The sequence below is a fragment of the Barbatula barbatula genome (assembly GCF_947034865.1).
Source record: "Barbatula barbatula genome assembly, chromosome: 15".
Classification (NCBI taxonomy): Eukaryota; Metazoa; Chordata; class Actinopteri; order Cypriniformes; family Nemacheilidae; genus Barbatula; species Barbatula barbatula.
Genome location: NC_136778.1, coordinates 10,334,935 through 10,349,192, shown reverse-complemented (window position 1 = coordinate 10,349,192; position 14,258 = coordinate 10,334,935). Strand labels below are relative to the sequence as shown.

Sequence of the window (14,258 nt, the reverse complement as noted above, 5' to 3'; positions counted from 1 at the left end):
AAATCAATAATACTAAGTATTTCAAATGCGTACAACCTCTTATTGATTGTACAAACACAAAATATGCGTATACATATGAGCGGAAACATACGCATGTTTTTGAGTAATACTCAAAATGTATGTACTGACGTTTAACAAAATAAATAAATTTGCGTGTCAAAAGTCTTTTTATCTAGTCTGTTTTAATTTTGGAAATCTTTGGTTGTTTTCTTTTAATTAAGTTCACAAAGTGATCTCTCTGATCAGACAATCGCAGTCACGCGCATGCGCATATGGGGGCTTGTGCTTGTGGCGGAAGGTTCGTGTTTAACCCTGTGACACACGTGGATCTGCGAGTAGTCTTTAGTGGTCAACATCATCACAGAAGTGAATACTCAACAGCTGTCTAACAAGGGGACTACTCGCACCGATATTAGTAAGATGTCAGCTTAAAACTTTTAAAAACGTTTTGTTTTGTTTGACTAACATACAAAGCAGTTGTTTACTGGTTAACTGTGCTCAAAAAGTTTTTAAATAATTCGTAGGCGTCTATTTTGTCCGCCGAGTCAGTGCTTTAAAAAGACATAATAAGAGCACTCAGCATGATATTATGTCGTTAAATCAAATCTTAAGTATAATATCAGTCTCTACGTTGTGATTGTTTTCTCTGCTTATCAGTTTGACCCCTGCTTTGAGCCATGATCTAATAATAAGTTCCTAAAGAAACGAATAGTTGTGTTAAATAAATGTGTTAAAACTACTTTAAGTAATTTTTCTCTTTGATGTCCGATTTAAGATTCGATCAACTGATTTTCTCCCATGAAGAACATTGTCATACTTATAGTTTCCTATTGCAACATCAAAGTTTTGAGCACATTTATGGTTACTCTCTTTCTCTCAGGGTCATGTCAGTCATACGCTTCTACAGGAGAGAGGATGCAGGTAAAGGGCGGGTCATACGCAGCATTGCACAGCTCTATCCTGAAGTCACCATAACAACTGAGCTTTGCTACAATGTGCAAGTGAATGGTACGAAAATGTTGTGTATTGAAATATAGAGGATGTGACGAGTTTGTCTCTCTGTTCCCTCTTCATCCATTCCTCTGTGTCTCTCAGGGTCCGACTCTTTAAGCGTGGGGCAGAAAGATGTTCTGCGCTGGTTGTTCACTCCTCCTTATTCTGCAAGTCTGTCAGAAGAGCCCAGTTTAAACGCAATGGATGGGGCAAAACTGGTGGAGATAGGTCCTAGGTAACACCTGCCATTGTATTTATTTGCAGCACCTTTCATGCATCTTGTATAACATCTTACATTAATGTGATGCCCCATGTAGGTTAAACTTCTCTACTGCTTGGTCCACGAATGCCGTGTCTATCTGCCAAAGTGCAGGCCTGAACCAGGTGTCCAGAGTAGAGCTCTCTTGTAGGCATCTCATCAAGGTCAGAAGAGATTATGACTTAAATAGCTTTTTGTTTAAATGTTTTTTCTTCAGCTATTTTATTGGATGTTGTCTTATTTTCCCCATCTAGCCACGGGAGGGACACAATTGTGTGATGAAGGATGGAGAGATGGAAAGACTGATTTGCATCTTGTACGACAGCATGACTGAATGTGTTTACCCTCAGCCAATCACATCATTTGCTGTTGATGTTCGGCCACAGGAAGTGTTCGAGGTGGACATTCTAGGAAAGGGTCGTGCTGCCTTAGAGATGGCCAATGATGAACTCGGTAACATTTACATTTAGTAGATGCTTTTATCCAAAGCGACTTACAGAGAGTTCAGGGAGCAATAAAGCGATATGTAATACAGGGAAAATAAGAAGTTCATATACCAAGTTTCTAGTTTCCACAAACGCTAGAACAATAGTTCACCTAAAAATGGAAATTCTGTAATCATTTACTCACCCTCAGATTGTACCTAACCTGTATAAATTCCTTTGTTCTGCTGAACACAACGCAAGATATTTGGAAAAAGTCTTGACATTCTTCTAAGTATCTTCCTTTGTGTTCAGCTGAACAAATAAATAATTACAGGTTTGGATCTGAGATTGAGTAAATGATTTTAATGTTTAAATACTAAGAATATTTAAAAAAGGTTCAAACAACAGGGTATACAACTGTGTGTGTCAGTACTCAGTAGTACGCAGATAGTGTTGGAATCTGCAGAGTCGCATTATCCGTAACATGATTAGAGGAAGAATTGACGTCACATGGTTAGAGAAATCTGTTTAGGACAGTCTGGTTAACAGTACCACCAAATCGATTTTAATTCCAGCATGTATTAGAGGAGAGGAGGAGTGTAATGATACACTCAGCTTACTATTAGATACAATACACACACACACACAATAGTATTTATTTTTTAAGAATTCAAATACATTTTTTTTTTCTAAAAACATTAACAATTTCACATCATTTACAGGTCACATGTTGGCATATATAACCAATAGAATTAAACAGATGTGATGTCTTAAAAAAAATCACAACTTTTTCTATCTCAATACATTGTACCATGATGTGCCAACACTATATTGCTGCAACCCTAGAGAAGGGTAAATGCCTGATGGACTAAATAAAAAAGTGTGATATTTTTGTCTTCTCATTAAAATGTGAAATTCAATAGGATTTGGGGGGTTTTAAAAAGCTTTTATGACTTATCAATCTGACCTTTGTCTCTGTGTTTGTGAGCAGGGTTGGCGTTTGACTCATGGGATCTGGACTACTACACTGCTCTTTTTGAAAAGGTGAAAAGAAATCCAACAAGCGTTGAATGCTTTGATCTGGCTCAGTCCAACAGGTTTGTTTTCTGAACGTGTGTTTAATCTAAAATAAACACTGCTCGTGTTCTCATTTTGTATTGCATTCTCACAGTGAGCACAGTCGCCATTGGTTCTTCCGAGGACGCATTATCATTGATGGAGAGGAGCAGGAGGAGACACTCTTCAGCCTTATTATGGGCACTCAGCGCCATAGTAACCAAAATAACGTCATCAAATTCTCTGACAACAGCAGGTTAGAAGCTGGAGCGTGAATGTCAATCTTCTAAAGATGATTCCTTCGCCTTAGGGAATGTCTAAATATATGATTCTTGTGTCTTTGCAGTGGTATTAAAGGCATGGATCTGGAGTGTATGTATCCCACAAACCCTGCACAGGCCAGTCAGTATGAAACCAGACAGACTACCAGACACATCATCTTCACAGCTGAGACGCACAACTTTCCCACAGGTCAGAGGCCAAAAACTGAAGCCTTTTATTGATTCAGATTAGACTGACAATAACGTGATCAAAAAAGTAAACACAGATTGTGCTGTATGACAGTCCTTCGCATGTAGTCATCATATCTTCGTATCACGGCCAGGCGTTGCTCCATTCAGCGGTGCTACCACAGGCACCGGTGGACGAATCAGGGATGTGCAGAGTGCCGGTAAGGGTGGACATGTGATCGCAGGGACTGCTGGGTACTGTTTTGGTAACCTCCACATCCCAGGTAAGTAATAAATCAATAGACTCCTAAACATGTTGTTAAATTGCAGCAAGATGCAGTATGCCCTTGACCTTCTATTGTGAACACGCTTTCTTATATTGTCAGGGTGTGTTCTCCCCTGGGAGGAGGAGGGGTGGGAGTATCCATCAAGCTTTGCACCTCCACTCCAGGTGGCTATAGAGGCCAGTGATGGAGCCTCTGATTATGGCAACAAATTTGGGGAGCCAGTCCTTGCAGGTAGTGTTTGGCTATGATATCTGGATTTTCCTGTTTTATTTCCTGTATATTTACAGTTAATATATTTTATCTTATTTTTATCATTATCAGGCTTTGCTCGTTCTTTTGGAATGCGATTGGCTAATGGTGAGCGACGGGAGTGGATCAAACCAATCATGTTCAGTGGAGGATTGGGCTCTATTGAAGACCAGCATGTGAAAAAAGAGCAAGCTGAGCAAGGTACGAGAGCAAACACATTTATCTATCCATCCATCTATTTATCCTGATCTCATTTGTCTCTTTGCCAGGCATGGAGGTGGTGAAAATTGGAGGCCCAGTGTACAGGATTGGTGTTGGTGGAGGTGCTGCCTCTTCTGTACAGGTACATTTTAAAGTTCGTTGTCTATTTAAGGTCTCCAATTTCTCTTCTGAGGGAGTCATGCAAATGAATATATGCATTGTTTTATGTAGATTCAAGGTGATAACTCAAGTGCTCGAGATCTAGGCGCAGTTCAGAGAGGAGATGCGGAAATGGAGCAGAAGATGAATCGAGCTCTAAGGGCCTGTCTGGAGAGAACAGAAGGAAACCCCATATGCAGCATACATGATCAGGGCGCTGGGGGCAACGGTAATGCTTTTTTATATATTGAAATGTTTTTATGTTCCCTTACACACCAATATGATCCAAGAGATAAAAATATGTGTAGCTTTATACAATCTTATTGTGCACTTGTGTGCTGAAGAGAGTTTAAACATGACATGTTATTTGTTTAGGTAACGTATTAAAAGAATTAAGTGAGCCTGCTGGTGCTGTTATTTACACTAGCAAGTTTAAGGTGAGATAAAGAAAATATTAATAGTAATATTTAGATTTTTACGTCAACTTTAATTTTAATTTGATGCATTTCTGCTTTAATGCACAGAGAGGTGATCCCACCCTTAGTGTTTTAGAGCTGTGGGGTGCAGAGTATCAGGAGAGTAATTCTCTTTTGCTTCGTCCATCTGACCGGAGCTTCCTTGAGAGGGTGTGTCAGAGGGAGAAATGCCCCGTTGACTTTGTGGGCAAAATCACTGGTGATGGAAGGGTAAGTAAAAAGCATGTGATTGGCAGAGCTTGTACAAGCATTCAAATACATGTTGAGAATCTGCATAACACTTCTGCACATGTATTACTCAATAGATTGTGCTGGTGGACGACCTGCATAAAGATGCCAATGGGCTTGATGGTGGGCGGAACCCTGTGGATCTGGAGCTGGATTGGGTGTTGGGGAAGATGCCACAAAAGGTGCAAGAAATTAATTGCATTAAACTGTACTAGACATCTATATGAGACCTGATTAAGATTTTATTTGACATTTAAAAAAAGTGTGAACAAATTTGCCCTAACTTGGATGATTTGTGAACTACAGCATTTCCATAAGTACAAAATATTTTATCAGTGTCTTTTGTTTTAGGAGTTTGTGCTGGAACACATGGCCGTTTCTCTGCAGCCTCTCTCTCTCCCAGCTGGTCTCTCTGTTCTTTCAGCTCTAGAAAGAGTTCTCCGACTGCCTGCAGTGGCCAGCAAACGCTACCTCACCAACAAGGTACCATACATTCTTCTTAACACATTAACATACAGCTGCCATTCCAGTCCAGTGTCTGATGAATTTCAACAGAAACAAACCTTAAGGGATTTTTCATCCCAAAATTCTGTCATTATTTACTTACCTTTGAGTATAATCTGTATACATTTATTTGTTCTGATGAACACAGAAAAAATATATTCTACACAGCATTTACATTTTTGGGGTAAGTATCCCTTTTGGAGTTACCCAACAGTAATGTGAAAACTGAAAGAATGCAAAGATGTGTGAAAGTTGTGGACAAATCAGACAATTGCATTATACCTGTGTTTTATGATCAGTTAAAAAAAGTACAACTTTAATACCGTGTTGTTTAAAAATGAACATGAACTTGTTTTCTTTACAGAATCAAGTTCTGCAAACATTGCATGCATCTTTTTTGTTAGTTTGTCCAGTGTACATTTTCCACAAATAAGTGCATATTTGTATATAGAATTTGGTAAAAACTGAAAATTATTCATCCTTATGATATTATTAATACCAAAAAGACATCATATAAATACTATATGTATTTTTGGTACTGTCTAAGATTTACCATGTGCATTGCAAAATGTGGGTCCCGAGGCAAAGTAATGTGAAAACCACTTGCGTGCAGCAATCTTGGAAACAGAATTATTTAGAAACACATTTGTCTTTTTTATGCTCACAATGATTTGTTTTCATTTGATTCACAAATTGAATTCATTATAGTCTCATCTACCATCCTGACATTACAAAGTATTTCGATCAAACTCAGAACAAAACATCTGGTACAACATCCATATAAATGTCACTACTACAGTATAGATTGAATAAAGATTATTTCTGTAAATGACAAGCATAACATTACATTTAAGAAATTAAATGAGAATTTCTCTTCTAGGTTGATCGATCTGTGACGGGTCTGGTTGCCCAGCAACAGTGTGTGGGTCCTCTGCACACACCGCTCGCTGATGTGGCTGTTGTTGCCTTGTCATCGTTCAGCCTCCAGGGTGCAGCCACGGCGATAGGCGAGCAACCAATCAAAGGGCTGCTGTCACCAGCAGCTGGGGCTCGTATGGCTGTGGGAGAAGCTCTCACTAACCTGGTGTTTGCACGAGTGTCTGCTCTCAAGGTACAAAAAAACAACACCTGTGTCGGCCATTTTATTTACACGTTAGGTGCATGTTTTTGTCTTTTAGTAAATGGGACTCAAGAATGTGTGCACATATCTTCACAGGATGTGAAGTGCAGTGGTAACTGGATGTGGGCTGCTAAGCTGCCAGGTGAGGGGGCGTGTCTGTGGGAGGCGTGTCAGGCCATGTGTGAGGTCATGGGCCAGCTGGGTGTGGCCGTGGATGGAGGAAAGGATTCTCTTAGTATGGCTGCACGTGTCGGTGGAGACACTGTTAAGGCACCAGGTACTCAACTTGTGTATGCTATTAGTAATTAGCATTTCAAGTAGTGACAAGAATGTATGACTTTTAGTTTTATTCACAAATGTTATGTCACCAATACATTTAGAATTTTTTATAATTTGATGTCCTTATGAATCTTATCAACTATAATAGTTGACTAGTCAAATACTTGTACACGTATCTAGTTAAAAAATGTCAGCATTTTCTCCATATGTTTAATTTATATCTCGCAACAAAATGGGTGTTAGGTTCTTTGGTTATCTCCGTGTATGCTGTGTGTCCTGACATCACAGCCACTGTGACCCCTGACCTGGACAACCCTGATGGCAAAGGTCAGGCCTGCACATCACTAGCCCTTTTGAACTCACTATCATGTTTCTGCAGCTATTATATCAGTCTTGTATTTCTGCTAATAGATTGTTTGTGTGTAGACATCTCTTGCGTGCTATCGTCTGTCTATCTTTTTCTTAGGTGTGTTACTGTATGTACCCGTGAGCCCGGGTAAATACAGGCTGGGTGGCTCTGCCCTGGCACAATGTTATGGGCAACTTGGAGACTGCAGTCCAGATCTGGATCACCCAGATAAGCTTTCTGCTTGCTTCAACACCACCCAGACACTGATTCAGGGTCAGTGCCTGCTTTTTGGAAGTCTGCCTGTATTGCTACATTAATCACAACATCAGTTGATACAATACTATAAATAATAAAAATCCATAAAGGCATCTAGGGGCAGTACCTCTTAAACTCTCTGAATTAGAAGTTTTATTGGAGGGCCTGAGACCAGACCCGGGATTCGTACAGGTTCGGGTCTATATTTTACCTGGTTAGCCGGGTTGGGTCCAAATCCTGTTACTTCGGGTCCCGGGTCTATTTAATATTTTTTATAATACCCGAGTTGATTAAAATTCAGCAACGTTGGTGTTTTGTAATTAAGTTTCAACTGGTAAAATTAGGTGACAAAAAAAACATTGCAATTTATTTATTACATGTTTATATATATATATATATATATATAAGCGTCTTTTCATATCTTAAATTGTTGTTTAAACGCAGCTGAGAGCACATAGATAATAACAAAGTAATGCTGCTTTTTCAATCGGCAAGAAAAGAATAACATGGATACCACATTAGCAATGAATTACTTTGAATCCTAACATTGCAAGACCATTTTGACATTAATACAGTTTGTTGATTTTAAATGGTTTATTTTATAGATCGACTGCTGACTGCAGGACATGATGTCAGTGACGGAGGGCTTATTTCCTGTTTGCTAGAGATGGCCTTTGCAGGAAATTGTGGGATAGAGGTGGACTTGCCTTTTGAAGGTGTTCAAGGTAGGTAATAAAAAATTTTCCTGTGGCTCAGTGGTAGAGCACTCCATTGGTAGAGCAAAAGGTTGTGGATTTGATACCCAGGGAACGCACAAACTGATAAAAATGTAAAGCTTGAATGCACTGTAAGTCGCTTTGGACAAAAGCGCCTGCTAAATCATTGTAAATTGATTTGTTATATTATAAATAAAGTCTTTAACCCCGAAGACCATCACTTGAGTCCTTGATATGTAATATAAAGGTTGTCAAGTTTTCATTTTACAGTAAAAAATTGGTCGCTTGTGACTTGTCTGTTTCTATAAGGTGTCCATCAAAGATATTTCTTTCTCTGTTTTCAGCCATGGAGGCTCTGTTTTCAGAAGAACTTGGTTTGGTATTGGAGGTGTGTGAGAGTAACGCATTGAGCGTCTGTCAAAAATACAAAGAAGCTGGTCTGCTCTGTCACAGGATTGGCACGACCTGTGGTTTTGGACCTGATGCTATGGTGAGCTTTAGAATAAGTAGGATTCTTATGCATATGCATAGCTTCTGCAATCATGATATTTCTATTTGAGTCTAGTAATGCATGTAAATTTGTACTGTACCATTTTTGCAGGTCAGAGTGTGTCTACGTGGACAGGAAGTGCTGAATGAGCGTGTTCCAACACTTAGGGCATTATGGGAAAGCACAAGCTTTCAGCTAGAGCGACTGCAGGCTAATCCACTTTGTGTCCGGGAGGAGGAAGAAGGGCTTGTTTCTCGCACACAGCCTTACATTAAACTTACCTTTGACCCCTCCCAAACACCCATCAATAAAAAACCTGGTGAGAGCCATTTCACTATGATTGAGTTATACGTGTTCTATTTTCTTGACATTTACGTTAAGATTGTGCTTTAGTTTCAAGAAAACCTTGCGTTGCTGTAATAAGAGAGGAAGGCAGTAATGGTGACAGAGAGATGTCTGCAGCTTTGTTCATGGCTGGATTTGAGGTATTTAACTTATTGTTATCAGCAAAAGAATATAAAGAATCTTCATGAAGAAAGTCTTAGCGATATTGACTTAATCTTTTTGAGAGACTTTTCACCTTTTGCCTTTTATGACCTTTAGGTGTGGGATGTCACAATGCAGGATCTGTGTTCAGGCTCTACGACCCTTGACCCCTTCCGAGCTGTGGTCTTTGTCGGTGGATTCAGCTATGCAGATGTGCTGGGTTCAGCTAAAGGTAAAAATCATACTATTGCATGTTGCAGCACATGTTGATATCACTGAACTGTGTGTATGCATTTGTCTGTCTGTGATAACATTTAAAGATATATGCCTTTGTATGTTTAAGTTTTGTGACCCAGTGCATGCTAAACTTTATTAGCAGTTAATCATCAAGCAATAGCAAGCATTATCTTTCCAAATATAAGGGTGGGCTGCCACAGTGACCTTTAACCCCAGGGCTCGAGATGAGTTCAAGCGTTTCCGTAACCGTGATGACACCCTGAGCCTTGGAGTGTGTAACGGATGTCAGCTTCTGGCACTGCTGGGCTGGGTGGGCGAGAGAGAAGATGAAGGTGAAGTGGTCTCATTCCTACAATGTATATACCGAGCGTGTATGATGAATTATCAGGAATCATTTATTATATTTACTCGTTTTTTTAACAGGTTCTGATGTTACTCTGACTCATAACAAGTCGGGCCGGTTCGAGTCAAGGTTTGTGAGTGTGAGCATCCTGCCCTCTCCATCCATCATGCTTAAGGGAATGGAGGGGTCCTCTCTGGGTGTATGGGTCGCTCATGGAGAAGGTTCGAAATCTGTTCAATCCACATGAGACACACACACATTTACTTTAATAGGGTACATAATACAGTGTGGTCCAGAAGTCTGATCCCAGTAGTAAAAATCTTTCCACTCTATGCTCTACAGGTCTGATGGAGTTTCGTTCTTCAGAAGCTCAGCGGAGACTCATCAATGCCTCTTTAGCTCCTCTGCGTTATGTGGATGATTCTGGCACCCCCACTGAAATCTATCCCATGAACCCTAACGGTTCTGCACAAGGTGTTGCAGGCATCTGCTCGGCAGATGGGCGCCACCTGGCCATGATGCCCCACCCTGAGCGGGCAGTGTTAGGCTGGCAGTGGGCCTGGGCCCCTCGGCACCTGAGGGGATCACTGGAGCCCTCACCGTGGCTTAGTATGTTCCGCAATGCAGCAGCGTGGTGTCAGAGTGCATAGAAAGGGGTGGGAAGAAGTCAGGTACCGTGATTGTAATTAAATTTGCAATAGCCGTAGGAATACTTTCAGTATTTTGAAATAGCGAGTTTACCAGATAGCCAAACTTATAACATGGAGAGTAATAGGAGATTGTGGACGATCTTTAAAAATCTTAGATTACATTTTAAATAGCAGAAATAGTTTGTTGTATAAATACATTACAATTAATGTGGAGTTAATGTATTAACATTCTTACTGTAAACTGCTGATAAAAATAAGGGGCCTTTAGAGTTGCACTATGGAGATTTCATTAGTTTGTGCCAATTGTTACAATTTCATCTTATATTTAGAAGAATTGTTTCTTTACTTCAAATGTACATTCCAGAAATGATTAAAAATACATGGGAAAACAAAGCTTTTGTGATAGACACTACAAGTATTATCAAGGCATTAAATAAAAACTTGATTATAACATTAGTCTCTATGGTTTGTATGAAATGTTTTATTAGAAATGTGTATATTTACAAAAGTATTTTACATGTACTATACATACTATCGTTCTCAACTCTTATCACAGTTTGTCTATTTTAGACAAATCTTTGCTGAAAATCAATTTTTATTGACAAGAAAGTGCACAAGGTCATAACTGTTAACCTTTGCCAACAAGGTCCGTTACTGTAATTTCAACATGCTAGTTTGCACAGGATCAATGTCCTTTACAACACATCTGTCAACACACCCTGTGTGACCATTTGAGTTCTTGTCCTCTCTGGCCCCATCTGCTGGTTGATGTTAATAATGCAGATCAGAAGAAGGAAAACCACTACAAAATCATCAAGCATGCCCAGCACACCACCCAAAGGCCCTGGGAGGGTCTCCAGCGGGGATGCCAGAGACATGGCAGCCCCAAATCCACAGACAGCCACCCTCAAAAGAAACAACCAAACCAGACCACTCATGTTACCTAACCACCGCACCAGCAACAGCATGAAGAGAGGTGCGTCACAAAGGTAATCTTTAATCTGGAAAGAGAGGAATAAAAAAAATATTGAGACAACACATGGGACAACAGCACATGTGTATTAGTTATAGTGTATGTGATCCATTCGTCTCGGTGGTTTCACAATCTTTGTGACATTAAAAAGGAACAAAAATGGGTGTGGTGACGTGACAATGCCCAGAGTATCTAAAGTGATGAACTCTGCTTAGAAGTAGTTATGGTAACTGAATCTGCCCAACCGATGTGCAGGTGTCCGATGTATGGGATTGGCAACAATAGACAGAAACATAGACTTGAAATGTTTCTGTAACTCAACACACTTGAGTTACTCAAGTAATTTGCTAGTAACAAAGGTTGTGTTGTATTTAAGCACATTTTTAAGGGATAGTTCACCCAAAAATGATTTGTGAAAAAGTGAATTTGGCAATCACTTATTCACTCCCTTCAACAGCTTCTCTTGTCATTTAAACCTGTATTACTTTCTTCTGCAAGAGAAGATATTTTAAACAAGGATGGTATTTGAACAATGGTGATACCCATTCACTTGCATATGTTTTGTGTCTATACAATAGAATGTATAGGTACCGTAGTTGTTCAGTTACCAACATTCTTGAAAAGATCTTCTTTTGTGTTCTGCAGAAGATAGAAAGTCATACAGATTTGAAATGACATGAGGGTGAGTATTTTGGGTCAAGTACAACAGTGTTATAATTTACCTGTCGTGGTGCTCCGGAGTAACGTTTGTTGTAATCTTTAATATGTCTCAAAATCTCTCTTTCTGTACGGTCAGCTGTATTGTCCCCGAAGAGATGACACATCATATTCACCTGAGATGAAAGGATTAAAGACCAATCATATATTTACCTCTTTTGTAAGAAATGCATATGAATACAGGACAAAATGCATGTATACATGCATTAGCTATAAGAACTTCAGGAAGTAGGTCTCTCCTACCTTTTGTCTGCACAAAGGACAGTTGATGGCATCTAACCAGGAGCCATGTTTCCAATATGATATCAGGCACGGTGCTAAATAATAAAATAAAAAACACAGGAGACAGATGAACGTGGGCTACGTGTTTACAGAATAATGGCCTCTACTTCAGCCTGTGCCATGAGCCAAGTCTCATTGGCAGACAGAAATCTGTGCATTTATTACTGCAATAATCTATCCAGGTATCTTATTGCTTTAGAGGCATAAACAATAGATTTGATAAAACTTATAAACAATACATCTAGATTATGTAAAAACGTCCTGTAAAAACAGTTGTGTATGTTTGAGGTCTGTGTCAGCTGACAGGTGCAACTATTGTTGCTATGACAGCAGTATAATATTAAAATTAATGCAGTGTTGTAGATGAGTCACATGACCCAGCAAGTGTTTAAGTAAATACTTGACTAAACGCCTTCTGTGTAAATGCCCACCACCATCTGCTCTCTATAGTCTATGATATATGGAATTTGCACCCTAATCTAAAATACATCATTATCAACAGTTTAAACAAGGTTTATGCCTGTGCAGTGTTATGTGTTTTGTTGATGTGTGATGATACGCACCACAGAAAAGATGCCCACAGTTGGTCTCTACAGGATAGCTGGCTGTTTGCAAACATACGGGGCATTGGGGTTCACTGTTGCCAGTTGGTAACCACAGCTTGCGCAAATCCTGCAAACATGATGTTAAATATAATGATGGGATAAATATAAAAAAAATATGAAGCATAATATTGTTCACATTTTAAAGCAGAGTTAGAAGTATTGTTGTAGTAGTTAGGGGTGTAGAAGATACGTGCACTCACCTCTCTGTTCATGTGACCTTGACTCCTTATTTGCGAGAGATGATGGGACCTTCAAAAGTGAGAGATGCAGTTACTGAAGTGTAAAACATTGGAGTTTATGTTCACAAGTGTTTAATGCAGTCTTCTTTTCCTGAGAATACTATAGAAAGCAAACAAAAGTAAAGCTTTATTTTATTTCGGTAAAAGCTGTTATCTCAAGGTAAAAAGTCACTATTTTTGTTTTATTTCTTCTTTTTACTTTTTTCATGACATTTATTTTATCACTGAGTATCTGGGCTCTAAAGAAGCACGTACAGAATGTAAATGTGACATCTGTGTTTTACTCTCATCAGATAACAGAACATAGCTGAGAATTGTATCACTGTGAGTTTGGAACTGAACTTAAACTCTCTGATGTCATGCTATTCTGTGTGCGTCGCTTGCTGGCCCAACATACCATAGCACTTCACTTGAATCCTCTGAATATTTCTATGTATTGCTTTGTTCTTACAAGATAAATGTAAATATTTAAATACCTATTAAAGACTATTATGTTATTGCAGCACAGAGTTTAGCAATTGTATAGGAAATACCTGGAACATGAATTTACATAAAATATATACAATACAAAACTAACACAAATTGACTAACTCACCTGTTGTGGATGCTGTGACTGGTAAGCATGTTTCTTGAAGGTAATTCAGTTGCCGTCTGTTTCAGAAGGCAGAGAGAGTGAAATGATTTTCACTGCTGCACACAGTAAATGTGACAGAGCAGTCATTCATTAACCAGGGTTTTCACTCCCACATGGCTGCTATTTTTGGAGGTTGGGTAAATATGCTGATTTCCGGGTGGATTTTAGACATTGAGGAAATTTGAGGAGACTTACTGGCCTCCACAGATATCAATATATGTTCATATCAAGTTTAAAGTTTGGATGAGCAATAGCAGTAATAAAAGCCGATTCCTCAGGCAATGTTTTGTCACGTGACCACTTTCACAAGTTCGAAGAAATGTCCTCCTGTTACAGTAAGAAAAAAAAAGGAATGTATTAAGTGTCTGGGTATCCTGTCAATAGTTTACCATAGGTTTGCACAATATAATGTACTATTCCCTCGAATAAAAAGAGCTATAAGACACTTATGTAGGTTAAAGCTACACATTACTATGCCCCTTCTAATGCTTTCACATAAAATCAACTGCTTAATCTCTTGCATTGACTGTATGACTGTGTGTAGCCTATGTGTGTGAGTGGGTCAATCAATTTAGAAATATCTTTCTAAATGTCTGT

At 39.2% G+C, this 14,258-nt stretch overlaps 2 protein-coding genes across 3 annotated transcripts; one reads left to right on the top strand and one right to left on the bottom strand.

The window, feature by feature from the left end:
* The first annotated feature begins 258 nt into the window (after nucleotides 1–258).
* Nucleotides 259–10,668, top strand: pfas (phosphoribosylformylglycinamidine synthase). Its single transcript, XM_079474358.1, has 29 exons — nucleotides 259–415; nucleotides 881–1,008; nucleotides 1,096–1,228; nucleotides 1,311–1,416; nucleotides 1,507–1,705; nucleotides 2,669–2,774; nucleotides 2,849–2,989; nucleotides 3,080–3,204; nucleotides 3,338–3,466; nucleotides 3,569–3,700; nucleotides 3,791–3,919; nucleotides 3,988–4,061; nucleotides 4,151–4,307; nucleotides 4,454–4,515; nucleotides 4,603–4,764; nucleotides 4,860–4,964; nucleotides 5,134–5,265; nucleotides 6,167–6,397; nucleotides 6,503–6,683; nucleotides 6,929–7,012; nucleotides 7,152–7,307; nucleotides 7,895–8,014; nucleotides 8,350–8,495; nucleotides 8,607–8,814; nucleotides 8,889–8,980; nucleotides 9,099–9,213; nucleotides 9,404–9,550; nucleotides 9,642–9,782; nucleotides 9,904–10,668. Exons 2-29 carry the CDS (start codon nucleotides 885–887, stop codon nucleotides 10,209–10,211), a joined length of 3,945 nt encoding a protein of 1,314 aa, XP_079330484.1. The 5' UTR covers nucleotides 259–415; nucleotides 881–884; the 3' UTR covers nucleotides 10,212–10,668.
* On the bottom strand, nucleotides 10,539–13,701 carry LOC306904458 (E3 ubiquitin-protein ligase RNF170). 2 transcript variants are annotated; one of them, XM_079474363.1, is made up of 6 exons: nucleotides 13,623–13,697; nucleotides 12,989–13,037; nucleotides 12,747–12,855; nucleotides 12,145–12,218; nucleotides 11,907–12,017; nucleotides 10,539–11,212 (listed from the first exon to the last, which is right to left on the bottom strand). In XM_079474363.1, exons 1-6 carry the CDS (start codon nucleotides 13,649–13,651, stop codon nucleotides 10,907–10,909), a joined length of 678 nt encoding a protein of 225 aa, XP_079330489.1. In that variant the 5' UTR covers nucleotides 13,652–13,697; the 3' UTR covers nucleotides 10,539–10,906. The 2 variants fall into 2 exon arrangements, with proteins under 2 accessions (XP_079330489.1, XP_079330490.1); XM_079474364.1 differs by having other exon boundaries at nucleotides 10,674–11,212; nucleotides 12,989–13,127; nucleotides 13,623–13,701.
* Nucleotides 13,702–14,258: the final 557 nt, after the last annotated feature.